We start from the raw sequence: 15,928 nt of genomic DNA on the forward strand, positions 1-15,928 counted from the left end.
AAAAGAATACATACATGTGGAATGATCTTCCTAATCGGGTAGTTTGAATCAGTAGAACTTCAAAAGTTCAAAGTTGGAGCAAATGTTTTTATGTTGACCAGGCTGACATGAGTCTTTTTATTGTTTATATATGACATATCTGTTTTTGACATTGTTAATAGTTTATATAGGACATATCTGTTTTGACGCTGTTACTGTTTTTTTAATGATATATTGTTAATTTATTCTCATCATTTATTTATTTCCTTATTTCCTTTCCTCACTGGGCTATTTTTCCCTGTTGGAGCCCTTGGGCTTATAGCCTCTTGCTTTTCCAACTAGGGTTGTAGCTTGGCTTGTAATAATAATATACAGTACAGTGTTTCTAAAGAATACAATTTGATTTCTATACAGTATTGCAAAAGGAAACATTCTGCTAAAACTCAGACAAATCTTTACCTTAGTATAAATATCTTTTAAGAGAGATAGATATAGATCCAGTTATGATATCTATGTTTTTTATAACTGGATAAGCAATGGTTGATGTAGAATGTAAATCTTTTTCCTTATGACTAAATTTAACAATCGTTTTATACAGTGCAAAACATTGAAAACTATGTCAGTTTGACAGTGTTGATATTGCGATTGAATTAGATTTTGTTGTAAATAACTTGTATTTGTATATTTTGGTTCATAAAAATCAGATGTTACTCAGTCAAAAAGATACTAAAAGGTGTTCTGTGTTATGTTACTGCATTGTACACTGTTTCAACTTACCTTCAAGCATTTCCAAAATAGGCCAAGTGCTAATTATGTTTTGTTGTCGGAGAGACCCCTCCTTACTAACTTACGTTTAGTTATGAAATAATGCTTGAGAAGTTTGGCAATATCCTGAGGCTAAACTGTGTAACCCATGGTTGGAAATTTTAATGTCTTGACCCAACTTACTTTATCCTTAGAAATTAATGAATGAAATAAAAGTGATTTTATGTGGGGACAAGTTCCAAGGAATGGGGGAAGTCTCCAGAATATACCTTTGTACGTTTACATCATTCTCTTTGCCAGGTATAAGGCTATCATTTTCATTACCCTTTGGTCCCTAGCTGGATTGCATTTTGCTTATTATTTTTCATCTATATTATATTACTTGCTAAGCTACAACCCTAGTTGGTAAAGCAAGATTCTATAAGCCCAGGGGCTCCAACAGGGAAAATAGCCTAGTGAGGAAAGTAAACAAGGAAATAAGAGATTTAATTAACATTTAAAATAAAATATTCAAGAACAGTAACAATTAAAATAAGTATTTCACATAAAAACGACAAAAACTTCAACGTAATAAGAGGAGAAATAAGATAAAATAGAGTGCCCGAGTGTATCCTCAAGCAAGAGATTTCTAACCCAGGACAGTGGAAGACCACGGTATCTGTACCGTGGTCTTCCACTACCCAAGACTAGAGAACAATGGTTTGATGTATCCTTCTCGTAGAAGAGCTGCTTATCATAGCTAAAGAGTCTCTTCTACCCTTACCAAGAGGAAAGTAGCCACTGGACAATTACATTGCAGTAGTTAACCTCTTGAGTGAAGAATTGCTTGGTAATCTGTATTGTCAGGTGTATGAGAACAGAGGAGAATATGTAAAGAATAAGCCAGACTATTTGGTGTATGTGTAGGCAAAGGGAAAATGAACCGTAACCAGAGAGAAGGATCCTATGTAGTACTGTCTGACCAGCCAAAGGACCCAATAACTTTCTAGCGGTAGTAGCCTTTATTCTTCTCTCACTTCTTCAGTTATGCCTTGCTCCATTCTTTAGTTTTACGTCAAATCTCTTTGGTCAAGCAGTGTAAAAGTATCAAGATTTGACCTCTGGTTTTTTACCTATTTTATTATGAATAAATAAACCTTGACTCCTGTGCCAGTTAACTCTGAGCTTAAATATCACCCCATAGTTAATGGGTGTTTACTTCTTCTGGGTTTTAGAGGTGAGAAAATGAAATGGATTTGTAGGAAATAAAGTAAAGCAGACCCAGTTGCTCGTTGGCCAATCTTTTTTTCTTGTTTTTTTCTTTAAAGTATGTAAAATTTTGATGTTTGTGTTTTGTAATGCAGGGTTGTGAACTGTTCCACTTTGTTACACCAAAAGTATTTAAAACTGATTGAATTTTATTATGTTTTTTATAATAGAAGTAAAGTTTTAATTGTTGCATATTAGGATGAAGTATAACCCTAGTCATTTTGGCTTATTTTAGGGCTGTATGTCTGTCTTTCATGAAAAAGCAAGTTACAGTCATTGCCTAATGTTTAATTAATGTTCCTTAAATTGTTAGTTTCTCCATCATGAGGCTCAATACTACACAGTATTCTAGAAGTTTTATTCCAGCTGTTACCAAGTTGTGGAATGATCTTCCTAATCGGGTAGTTGAATCGGTAGAACATCAAAAGTTCAAAGTTGGAGCAAATGTTTTTATGTTGACCAGGCTGACATGAGTCTTTTTATAGTTTATATATGACATATCTGTTTTTGACGTTATTAATAGTTTATATAGGACATATCTGTTTTGACGTTACTGTTTTTAGAATGATTTATTGTTAATTTATTCTCATCATTTATTTATTTCCTTATTTCCTTTCCTCACTGGGCTATTTTTCCCTATTGGAGCCCTTGGGCTTATAGCATCTTGCTTTTCCAACTAGGGTTGTAGCTTGGCTAGTAATAATAATAATAATGATAATACTGTGTTATACTATAACATTGGGAAGAGAATACCATGTGAAATTAGGGTCCTGTAATTATAAGCATATTAATTTTTCTTGTACTGAATAAGCATGTTATCATTTAAGACTATAAGAATAATGAATTTACTATTTTTGACCAGTTTTCAAGTTGTTTTGATTTCATCGCAGGTCCATCATTTGAACTTGGCTCTTCTGGTGTGGCTGTGGTGGCGCACTGACCTCGCAGCGGCTGTCCGACCCATCGTTGCAGTGCTGATCGCAGGATGCGTATATCGGCCGCTCCTTCCTCAACTCCTGTCCATATTGCTTGGCGCAAGACCTATTGGATTTACTCTATTGGCAGCGTGTGCTACACCTACCGTGTGCACGGCATTGATAGCCAGTAACATCTTCATTACCCATAGCTCGACTATGCGGTCGGGTTAAATGTATGAATGTCAAAAGTAATTTGGGAACTGTTACTCATTTAAAGTCATATAGTTTGTTATCAAAGATGAAAATTATCAGTTTATTTTAGTGGAAAAGTTTCTTGTATAATTTGAAAAGAACAGTTTCACTTGGGAAAGAATTTTGACTATGATCAGTGGTAAATATTAGATGTGAAAATGCTCAAATGAACTGAGACATTCAGTAAGATGAACCAGTTGTAGTATTGTAAAAGAAGTGAAGGCCTCTTAGGTTTTGAAGATATTCATCCAGGAGGAAAAGTGTATGAACTACAGCGTGCAGTAAGTCCTAATGTAACGAGTTTGGTATGAAGCAAGATGCCTCATATGGAACAAATCCTTAGAGGGTCTAACTGGATTTGATCAACTACATTGCAAACGCATTTAAATCAAGGGTACTGTAGTTCTTACGGAGCCCTTTCATTGCTCCCAGTGCAAAATAAATGTCTTTCTTGGTTTTGATCATCCAATTATGAAATAACCAGTCCTCACTTGAAGACCATGTTAATAGCATCTATTGTCTCTAAAAAAAAAGGCTGATATATCACAGATGGGCTAAAGATTCATCACTAATTAGTGGTTCCTTTTAATTAGTTTATTGCTGCTGTTTCTCTCTCTCCCCTAAAGTAAATGCTTTCTGCTTCAATAATTTTTTATGAATGATAATTAGTAGGCCATAGAAAGTTAGCTACTGTCATTTTTTTACATTTTTGTAACTTTGATATCTGATTATTCCCTCCACTCTGTCAAAGCATAGTTTAACATCTTTTCCAGTTTACAGAGGGCCAAGAAATTAAGCCTCTTTTTGAAATAAGTTATTAAAAAAAAAAAAAATTTATAAGTCATAACTGCTCAAAGATATCAACAATTGATAATGTAGGCTCTTAGGTCCCCAGCTGCCTTCTTAAGATAAAATAGTACAAATACACTGTTCCCAGTCAGCACGACCAACAATTAATTGAATTGGAATCATTGGGCATTGTCTGTAAATGGTGCTTTTTTCAAATAATCTACGCGTTCCAAAAAACCATCCTTTTATCGTGAATTCTCTCTAATCTCCAGGCTGAAAATTCTTCTGTCTGTCCATTCTTCTTATGATCTTGTTGAAGTCCGTCAGGTTTAGTTTTCACACGTGTCGAGTTAAATAGTCTTACCTCTGCATTCCATACTTTAATTTCTCTGGTAAATTTGGAAGTATTTATATCAGAAAAGTGTAAGGAAAGACTTTTCACCGGGCGTCACAGGTCGACCCAGAAATAGTCTTGTTTATTATCAGTAGAGTATTTCGTTTGTTGGCCACTTAATGAGTTAATGAGTTGATTGGTTGTTGCAGCGAGTTTTTTTCCCTCTTACTGATTATGGATTTGATAAATATTGGTTTAATTTTCTGGCTGTTGATTTTTGTTTAGTGTAAGTACTGTATAGTGCTTTCTGACTAATTCCCTGCAATTAAAATCTTTATCTATATCCTGATTTTCCTATACCGTTTAATTTTGTTTTTGTTTTTCTAAGTATTGTTGCTTTAGCGCTGTTTCAACCTATTGGTTTTTTTCTGTTATATTGTCTCATTTTATTGTTAAGTTTTATCCTTTTATTGTCATCTATTGAATATTCATGTCCTTTTAAGGTAGATCCTATGCTGATGATAGAATTGGGGTACCATTTTTGTTATATCTTATCAATTTAGGAAAGGCAAGCCTGCCGCAGAAAAGGCTTCTGTCACTTCTGCTTTTAAATCATTTTTCTTCCAAGTTTGATCTTTTGATTTTGGTCGTTTGAAGCAGTAGTAGGAACTACAGTAATGTCAGGATTTTAGGTGTTCTCTTTGGCTGAGTCACCCATAAGTGGTCTAATGAGTGCCACTTGTCAGCCTTGCGGACTAGAAGATTCATGACCTTTCAGCTGAGAGTATGGTACCACTTGGAATGATTCACCTCAGGAGGTTGAGTCCATTAGGCAAGTATCTACTTGCTTTAGGTATTTGTGCCAAGGTTTTTGATAAGCAAGAATGAAGGAGTGTCATTTTCTCCTATAATTAAGATAAAATGCCCATCTCTGGTAAACCACTTCCTTGTTTATTACCTTCTGTCTGTTTGTGTATAGATTGCCTTACCTTGTGTAAGACCCGGGCTCTTGCCTTTGGGCACCCCAGAAATTGTTACCTTTTGTTTAGGTGTTTGCAGTCATAATGTTTGTAAGTATAATTCAGTTCAGACAAAGGTTATGTCTGCTAGTTGAGTTGGTGGTTAGCTGGAGGTCTGGTATCCCACTTCTGCCGTATCAGGGTTGATTTTTTTTTTTTTCATTCGTTTTGACCACCATCACTGTAGGTAATGAAGTACCTTGATGTCTTCCACGATCTTAAGTTTCGTTGTTCGATATATTTAATTACTGCCTCAGGAGAAGAGTATGGACTTAATGGCAATGTCTTTAATACATTACTTGATGTTCTCTCCTTGTTGACGCTACAGTACTTCAATTCCTATCAACTGGTGATGCACAAAGCCATTTCATTTATTTATATCACTTCGGGGATCTGATGTAGTAATTAAATTTTCTTACTGTAATTAAAATTCATTGTCACGAATTATACTTTATTGATCAATACTTCTGGAGATTTCAACGGGTATTGGTTGCTGTCTTCATTGAGAGTTTTGAATCTCCATTTTGCTGCAATTGTGAAATCAGGAGTTGATGTTATTTGAGGTTATATGTGGTGTTTATAGGGTATAGAGGTTTGCAATTTGAAACAAAATTCTCTCTCTCTCTCTCTCTCTCTCTCTCTCTCTCTCTCTCTCTCTCTCTCTCTCTCTCTCTCTCTCTCTCTCTCTCTCTCTCTCTCTCTCTCTCAAATCTGGCTATTTTTTTTCTTTCTCATCCAATCTGACTTGAAGATTTCTTCCATTCTCTTATCCATTTGGGGTAATTCTTTCTAGTTCTCATCTAATCCCAAAATATCTAATCGGGCTTAAATGTTTCATCTCCTCACGTGGGAAAAATTTCTTATCTAATTTTGCTTATCTTTCTATCCATCTAATTGACTAAAGTCCAATCTCATCACTGGGGAAATCTATCTTGTTCATTTAATCTAACTAAAAAAAATGTTTTGCCTTAATATGCTAAAATCTCTGACCCCATCAGTTTTGAATATCTGTATTAAATCTTGCTAGTTAATTCAATTTCTCATCTAGTTTGACTAAAAAAAAAAAACTAATCTGGCTAAAAATACAATGTTTAATCTTACGACTAAGCTCTCTCTCTCTCTCTCTCTCTCTCTCTCTCTCTCTCTCTCTCTCTCTCTCTCTCTCTCTCTCTCTCTCTCTCTCTCTCTCTCTCTCTCTCTCTCGCTATAAAGAAGTATCAAATCCAAAAGATTTCAGAGACAAAGTATATGGCCCAAATTGCAAGTGTTTTTCCACCAATAGTTTTCAAGTGCTTTTAAGAGAAAGCTCCCATTGATGAGGGGGTCAACTAAGGTTTGGTAACCCTCAACCCTAAAGGAACGTAATATTGAATGATTACAAATTAAGTGTAACTAAGAAATTACGCCATTACGTCACTGGTGGGTTATCATAAATGAAACCCTAAAAGGGTAGAGCCGTCTCAATAACGTAAATTATAAGGAGGTTTGGCTAAGAATCCCAAACGAAACTAGTGACGTCATGAAATAAATGACGTCACAGACAATCACGAGGTATAAGGTCTTTATTAAAGATACAAAACGAAGCTATTGTGACGTCATGAAATAAATGACGTCACACAATCAGTATGGGTATGACGTCACTTTCCAGTTCTGCCAAGGTAGTGACGTCATGAGTGAATGCCCTCGTAAAGCCCTGTCCACACGATCGTGCATACCCAACGGGCAAACGGTTACACCAGGCCACAATAGTTGAAGATAACCTTTGATGACGTCAGAAGTAAGAAAACTGATTTTCACGCTTCTGACGTCATTAACCTTCATTCTTGCTAACTATTGTGGTTTGTTCTCACCGTTTGCCCGTTGGGTATGCACGGTAAGGTGGACAAGGCTTTAGCATATCATTTACTCATGACGTCACTACCTTGGTAGTGGGCGTAAAATGGAAGTTGTGACGCTAAGAACCTTTCCCATAACTTTTTTAATAATTGATGTAATGAAAGTTAATGACTTTTCTATGAAGCTAATAAAAATATATAATGAACCGGAATGTCTTTTATTTAATTTCATACAAAAATAGAGGTGAGGATGGTTAAATTATTAAGGCAAATAAAATATTTTTTTTATTGCTCATGAAGCCAGCCTAGCAGTGGCCTACGGAGGCGAGTGTTCTCAGCGGGAGATGACCAAGCCAGTTATCAGCTTCGAAACGGATTCAAAGCTGTTTTCTAAGCTGACAGCTGATTGGTGAGATGGGGGAAAATCCCCCCTCTTCCCGTGTGGACCCCCAGGTGTATATCCATTTTCTATGTCACTGTTGAAGAAAGTCTGTACCTTTCTAATGTAAAAGAAAACTGCTATGCACAGACGTCCAAGGGGGGTTGGTAGGGGTAACCCCCGAGACATGCCTGAGTTGACGTTCACTCGAGACATGCCTGAGTTGACGTTCACTCGAGACATGCCTGAGCTGACGTTCACTCGAGACATGCCTGAGTTGACGTTCACTCGAGACATGCCTGAGTTGACGTTCACTCGAGACATGCCTGAGTTGACGTTCACTCGAGACATGCCTGAGTTGACGTTCACTCGAGACATGCCTGAGCTGACGTTCACTCTGTTAGCTGTGATTTGTTACGTAGGCAAACTTCACTCACACGTAATAGCATATGAAACATGGCGTGTAAAACCCGTAGAGTTTTCAACAGAATTTTTCTGTCAATTTTGAAGTCCGTTTGCCCAGAAATTTCAGAGTACAAATCATTTATGAATACAGTGAGAAATTCTACGGGATGTAAACATACAATTCAATATCATGCTTTCGTTTTCTTTTCTTGAGATTTCTTAAGGAATATTTCCATTTTCTAGAAAATGGGTGTTAAGAGAATTTTCAACCTCATAGAAAACGGGGGGGGGGGCGGATTTCAAGCAAAGAAAATTACTATTAAAATTAACGTTATTACAGAGATATTGACTGTGGCCAAGAGAATTCTTGACCTGACATATCGAATTATAATTTAATCAAAATCGATTTTAATAAAATATTACTCGAATTTAATGAAATATTACTAAAACTTAGGCAAATATTACTCGAACTTAAGCAAATATTACTCGAATTTAATCCAATGTTACTCAAACGTGATCAAATACTACTCAAACTTGATCAAATATTACTCGAATTTAATCAAATATTCGAACTAGGCCAATTATTACTCGAATTTAATCAAATATTACTCAAATTCAATCACATATTACTCAAATTTAATCAAATATTACTCGAACTTAATCACATATTATTCGAACTTAATCAATTATTACTCATATCTAATCAAACATTAATCGAATATAAAATATTACTCGAATTTAATAGAAAATAGCAAATACTCTACAAGGGACTGCAAATTTTAATACTTAACAATTAAAAATTACTTTACATATAAAGTACAATATTTCGAATACTATTTCTTGGCCTTTCATAAGTAAATTTCATGATATAATGTATATTTATACTTTTCTTTTATTTAACGATTTCAATCTAATCAATCTTTAAAAGCAGGCAGTATTATGCCTACTTTCCATATGAAATGTAGCCTACATACAATTAACGAACTTGACAGTCTCAGGGCTGGCCCAAGACCTAATTAATGACTAACAACTTAGATCTTACTTTACTTGCATTTTTATAATAGTCAACTTTTATATCTTGCTAAATAATTATATTTATTTGTGAACTTTCTTGTTTCACTTAAATATTCGTTTACTCTATTTTAAAGATTTATTTTGGATTTGTAATAGAAATTTTTCTGAGCTTGTCATTGTGCAGTTTTTAGTTCTTTTGTACATTTTCTTTGTCATGTAAAAAACTTAAAATTTATGCTTACGTTACTAGTGGTTAGGTTACTTCTCTACTTAATTTCGTGAAAACTAAACCACTGAATAAAAACTTTAATTCTATATAGCATAGTTTAAACTTCATCCACATGCAGTTGTTCTTTTCCATATCTAATATATAGCACCTCATTCTTTTCATATTCAATTTATAGCGCTTACATTGCTTTAATATTCAATTATTTAATTCATTATAGTTCGAAAAACTTTTTCAACAATTCAAGTTACTTTTAAGCTTATGTAATAGTTAAAATAACGCAATAATTTTAAATTATGGTTAATAGATTTGGATAGAATCTTACATCTTTAATTCACGCAAAATTTAATTATTAAATTTCGATACTTTAATCTAAAATAGTTTTTTTTCAATAAATTAGATTAAATTTGCAACTATCATTATTGCCTTTTAAAGGCTTAGCCATTAAGTGAAAACTTAAATCCATATTCTTAATCTGGTGCTATATTCGTTGACAGCAGCTTACATGATACACTGATCTTTTCAAACCTTACCAAGTATGGAATATAAATAGGCCTATATTCTTTTCAGATGTATTAAAAAACACAAGGATATTATAAGTAAACCAAAGGATTTCAAATCAACTTTATCTTATTATATTACAGTTATCCTTCAATCTTACTACAATACAATTAGTTACACACCAACACACACTTCCTTCAAAAAGCAGAACAGTGACCCAAACACCTAAATTGTCTTATAGCCCGACACAATTCCATGTAAGTGATTGAGTCGGGTAAATGGACGTGCAGAGAAAGCCTGCTTTTAATCAGCCTTCGCAGTACACGTGAAGTAACTAGCCAATATTAGGGTCTGAGATAAATTTTACTAAATTCTTTGGGTGTTTTATCCAATATTTAATTGCCATTTCTTATATTAAAAGTTCCATCAGAAAAGACCATTTGATATTGATGCTTTGTTTATCTGAGCACATCTACTAAAAATTAATTTCATATTCCTCATTTATACAGAATGAAATTGTAGTTTTATTTTGCTCTCTCCACACAGGACTACATAAGCATCGCCTTCTCAGATAGAAGAGAGGGCTACCATTGTTACATCTATGACCAACTAGTACTGGTTTAAAATGCTGATACTAGTTGATAAACCATCACATTTTAATTTACTTTCTGGGGTCTATTTTTACAACAGTCTGAACCTTTAAAAGATCTTTCAGCATTTCCTAAAATGTAAATCTACCTTTCAACAAGATAATCTGAATATTTTTCAGCATCTGGACAATCTTCAATCTCATTTCAAGTAAAATTATAAGCTTTCTAAAAGTGCAATCTTGCAGTTTCAACACTGGTCAAAAATAATAGTTTAGTATGCTATTATCAGATTTTGATGTTTCTTATTCAAAGTAAAAAGATCCTTACTTATTATTGCTCTTCTTTCCTCTACCACTCAATCTCGTCTTGACAATAGTGCGCACATATCCAAAATTTCAAAGCAAATATGAAACCTATGTTCTATTCTTCCCCTTGCCATCAGACACTAAGTTTTTCCAAAATGACAGAATTTGAAAAAATACAAGACTTTCTTGGACCAATTCCTAGGAAAAACGCTCTCGAATCGCAACTTGCAGGTCAAAACTTTCTTGAATTGACAAACTTCCTAGGCAAAACTTTTGTACCAACAAACCTCCTATGGAAAACTTTTTAACTAGCAAACTTGAGAAGCAAAATTCTTTTGAACAGAGAGACTTCCTCAGCCAAATTCTTTTGAGCCGACATACTTCCGGGCAAAACTTTTGAACCAACAAAGTTCCAGTGCAAAACATAATTGAAATGAAAACTTTTCATTTATATAACTCGTAGGCAAAACTTTAGAACCAACATAATTCATAGGCAAAATTATTTTCCCTGTTGGGGCCCCTGGTATTATAGCATCCTGCCTTTTCAACTAGGGTTGTAGCTTAGCAGTTAATTATAATAACTGACAAACTTCCCAAAATAACTTCTGTTAACCAACAACCTTCCCGGCAAAACTTTTCTGAGCCAACAAAGTCCCTGGGCAAAACTCCTTTGAATAAAGACTGATCACAACTCGAAAACAAGTGTGTCTATCTCAAGCATAAACCGTCAAACAAGAAAGACTTTCCAAACGTAACTCTGAAACAAGTGTCTTATTGGGCATGACTCAAACAGAATACTTTCTGGGCACGACTCACAACCAATGGAGACTACCGGGCAGGACTCTCAAACAATGGAGACTTCCGGGCAGGACTCTCAAACAATGGAGACTTCTAGGCAGGACTCTCAAACAATGGAAACTTCCGGGCACGACTCACAACCAATGGAGACTTTCTGGGCACGACTCTCTCAAACAATGGAGACTTTCTGGGCACGACTCTCAAACAATGGAGACTTTCCAGTAACGACTCTCAAATGAGGCTTTCCAGTAATAACTTTGATAGACTTTCCAGGAACAACTCTCAAAGACTTTCTAAGACAAAATTCTCTCTTGAAAAGACTTTCTACACAAAAGTCTTGAACACAGAAAGTTTCTGGGTACAACTCTCTCTCAAAGGAAGAGAATTTCTTGGTATAACTAAGGGTAGAATTTTGAGGTAAATCTCACTCGAAGGAAGAGACTTTCTGAGCAAAATTCTCTCTTGAAGGGAAAGACTTCAAGGCAAAACCCTCTTTTGAAGTAAGATATTTCTTTGGGAAACTACACCATATGGGGCTACAGCCAAAATAACACTGATAGAGAGGCTGTTGAAGAATGGGCTCTAAATAATAACCTAACCATTCTTCTTAGTGGAAAAGACTTGCCATTTTTTTTTATAGACACCAGATGGAAGAGAGGATATAACACAGACTGATCAATCTGTGACCCAAATCCAAAATCTCAACACAGATCTATTTCTGTTGACATCAGGCCTACAATTCAGATCCGTTTGCCCGAGACACCATAGAACTAGGAGTGCTTTTGTTGACTTGTGTAGCCAATGATAAAAAGGAGAGATGGCAAGAACTGATAACCAGCATGTATGGCTCTGAACAGTTAGAGAGCATGGAAAACAATCAGTAAATTGAATTTGAATAAGAACACTCAAACAAGAATAGCTGCAGTAACACCTAACGCAGTAGCAAAACAACTCTCACTTAATGGAAAGCCATATAAGAGAACGAGGATATCTCAAAAGAATGAAGGATGGAACGTTCCATGCAAGAAAATAAGGAGTTTGAAGAACTCCAAGAAGCCATGAAACATCTTAAACCTAGGAAAGCTGCTGGTCTGGATGACATTACAGCCGAGATAATACTGCACTTTGGCAGCAGGACTATATCATGGGTACTGGCATTTCCTAACAACTATACAGGAATATTCCAGATAAAAAAAACTATGGTATGAGTTAAAGTTGTGGCTTTAAAATCTGTCAAAGACCCAGTGATCCCTAAGAGCTATCGGCCAATATGTCCGCATATTATACAAACAAACTGTACAAACAGATGATGATGGCCCGCTTAGCTCCTACAGACGAAGAAAACCTGGATTCAGGGCAGAAAAATCCTGCGGCTATCAGGTTCTTAGCCTCACTCAGTATACTGAGGATGGCTTTGAGCTTGGGAAAATCCCAGGGGCAATATTTGTTGGCCCATCAACAACCTATGACAGTGAACCACAGGTCACTTTTGAAACTTGCCAAAGTTATTCATAACTCAAGCATTGTGCATATCATCCAGTCACTGCTGAATAAGAGAGTTTTCTTTGTTGAATGGAAGGAAAACCAGATGGCGAAATATGGAATAACAGCCTCCAACAGGGGTCTATGTTGGCCCCAATGATTTTCAACATCTATACAGACGATTAACCTCAGTTTAAAGAAATCCATAGATTTGTATATGCAGATGATCTGTGCCCAGCCATCCAGTCAGATTCATTTGCTACCACTGAAAGCATATGCTTTAAAAGATCTTAATACTAAAAGCAAAACTTCCTAAATGCCAGCCCAGACAAAATACAAGTATGTCCTTTCCATCTTAAAAAATACCAGGCAAAATTGGAGCTGAACATTTCATGGCATGATAAGAAACTGAAGGCTGATAGCTTCCCCGTCTATTTAGGCGTTACATTAGAGCAAACACTATCTTTCAGGGAGCATATAGGAAAGTAAAGAAGGTAGCTATTAAAAATAAATTCTTTAGAAAATTGGCCAATTCAAATTGGGGGACAAATCCTCCAACCCTTAGAAAAACACCTTGGCATTAAAATACTCGACTAACGAATACTGCTCATCAGTCCGGGAAAAGTCACGTCATTCCCATAAAGTTGACATTGACGTCGAACTCACTCAAGCATGTAGCATAATTACAGGTGCCTTAAGACCAACACCCATTCCAGTTTTCTATAGATTGACAGGCATTGCACTGAAAGACCCAAAAATATAAACAAGAGAATGATGAAAGGCACTCACTCTATGATCACCGGTGGTTGGACAAAGATTGAAATCACACAAGAGCTTCATAGCGACCACTAACCTCAACCTGATGGAGTCAGCAACTTGCTGCCTATAACGATGGATAGAAACAGACCACTGGCCACCTGGCGAGGCCATCTAGAGTCCATGCGAGTCTCTTCCCCCAGGGAACAACCCTCTGTAGAAAGGATTAGGCTACTCTTAATCAAGCAAGAGCTAGAGTTGGAAGGACTGGAGACAATCTTCATGAGTGGAGTCACACTCCCTCTGCTGAGTGCCCATGTGGGAATCCCATATTGACAATGAACCACATACTTCAGGGGTGTGAACAGGGGTCAATCTGTGGAGATTTGCACCTCTACGAATGGAATCTGGCCGCTATGCACTGGAAACAAGTTGGTGCAATACGATGATAATTGAAGATTATAAGAAGGGCATCACATGTTCCAAGGCCATTGCAAAGGAACAAAGGATGGATTGAAATTACCAATTCCCAACAACAGCAAAAAGAAATCAGTGGTCTTATAAACACAGGAAAATTACCATTAGGGTCTACACCTCCATAAGCATCAAGCTACAAGAGAATGTTTAACTTCATGGAACCAAAAAGTTAAACTAGTTGGTTTAACCTCAGGAAAACAGGAACAAGGAAGATCTAAGTTTCTCATTAATTTGCTCACTATCAATTATATCAGCTAAAAATGGTTGCCTTTTCCTTTTGATAGTGAGCAACAGCCACCTGGTTCAAGTGCAGATTTAAGGGTGGTCCACAGCTTATGTTCTTGGGTTCTTTTATGGTTAAATTGTATTCTTTTGTAGTTGAACCTAAAGTCTCTGAGTAACAGCTCTTAGCTGTTATTCCAGGTAAAATCTTATGCTACCCTTACAAAGATGACAGGCCTCCTCCTCCAGATAAGCACGTCTAGAATCATCATTGAACCAGAGTTCGTCTTTCACTAGGTACTTTACCACACGAAAAAGGATACACCCATCAATACGTTGACCAGATTCTCATTCAAAAGAACAACACTATTATACAATTGTGACCAATTCAAGCTCTCAAAAGATCACTCAAAATGCCATTCCAGTCTGCTTGAGATTTTAAATAAATCTTACATGAGTATGACACATCAGGGACAGGCTGCTCATCTAAATTACTGTAGATGCTGTCTGAGCAAAGATCTGACAGTAATTTTAGTCTTCTGGAAGCGTGTTAATATAAATGCTATCTCAGCAGAATCTAGCAGTATTTTTATCCGTTGGAAGTTTACCAGTCCCAGGAATCACCGTAGCTCATGCACAGTAGTAGGTTTAGGAAGTCCTCCACTTTCTGGAAGTATTCTGGCAGCTTACACATACCAGAATGTCCAACCAGATGACCATGACAAAAGATTGCTCACTTCATCTGATACACTGAGAATGATGATCTCCTGAGATATCTAGACATCTGTTTGGCCACTGGTCGTGAAAACCCTTTCTGTACTAACAAAATCAAATTATAATCAGAAGTCCCAACTGGAGAACCAACCTAATTTGTTATAACAGCAGGGAAGTCAGTCTGTACTAGGTCCAAACAGTTACCAGACCTGTGAGTAGTTTCACTTATGATTTGCTCACAGCCTCATTCAGAGGCAAACTCTAAAGCTGTTAAGTTATGGCAAATCGGTAGGAGAAACAGAATTTAACCACTCCCTATGGTGAGCAGTGAAATCACCAACATGAACGAAATAGGCCTTTCTATCATTTTGTATCTTAGCCATAATAGTAAGATAATCAAATATAGGATCATCCAAGTCTGGACTACGATAACAAAAACAGAAGTTATGCCTGCCACAAACTTCTATTACCTGCATCTCATGACATCCACATTCATAGCAGGATTAAGGACAAGCAGGGTACTCAGTCCTAATATATATTGCCATTCCCCTAGCCCAGGGAATCGAATCCTTTTTCAAAATTATTGAATTCTTAAAACCAGACATGAGCTCAGATAAGTACCTCATTCTGAGCACAAAAGAATATCATACTGTCTGCACTAAACTATAAGGTCTTGAATATTGCCAAGCAGTCAACGAATAATGCAATACATTAGACAACACTGACGAAGTTTAGGATGTACTGGTTCTGTATTTTGCACAACACCTCCAGACAGAATAAGAATTAAAAGCAATAATAAAAGTTTCATCATACTTAAAAAGAAACTTAATAATTATAACAAAGATATGTACACACATTGGTGGATAACAGGGGAGGGTGGGCTGAGGCACCCTAGCAGTACCAGCTGAACTCAGTTGAGTC

At 36.1% G+C, this 15,928-nt stretch overlaps 1 protein-coding gene and 1 long non-coding RNA gene across 2 annotated transcripts in view; one reads left to right on the forward strand and one right to left on the reverse strand.

Moving 5' to 3' along the window:
• LOC137651301 (BOS complex subunit TMEM147) overlaps window positions 1-3,622 on the forward strand; it is a 46,989-nt gene extending 43,367 nt beyond the window's left edge. The window contains exon 4 of the mRNA XM_068384572.1: window positions 2,883-3,622. Coding sequence (XP_068240673.1) covers window positions 2,883-3,140 — 258 coding nt within the window. The 3' untranslated portion in view covers window positions 3,141-3,622. The remainder of the gene's footprint in view (window positions 1-2,882) is intronic.
• Window positions 3,623-3,994: 372 nt separating this feature from the next.
• On the reverse strand, window positions 3,995-7,121 carry LOC137651302 (uncharacterized). Its single transcript, XR_011046073.1, has 2 exons — window positions 5,323-7,121; window positions 3,995-5,242 (listed from the first exon to the last, which is right to left on the reverse strand). It is a non-coding gene; the product is annotated as an uncharacterized lncRNA (long non-coding RNA).
• Window positions 7,122-15,928: the final 8,807 nt, after the last annotated feature.

This window comes from Palaemon carinicauda, chromosome 12, assembly GCF_036898095.1.
Source record: "Palaemon carinicauda isolate YSFRI2023 chromosome 12, ASM3689809v2, whole genome shotgun sequence".
NCBI classification, from domain to species: domain Eukaryota; kingdom Metazoa; phylum Arthropoda; class Malacostraca; order Decapoda; family Palaemonidae; genus Palaemon; species Palaemon carinicauda.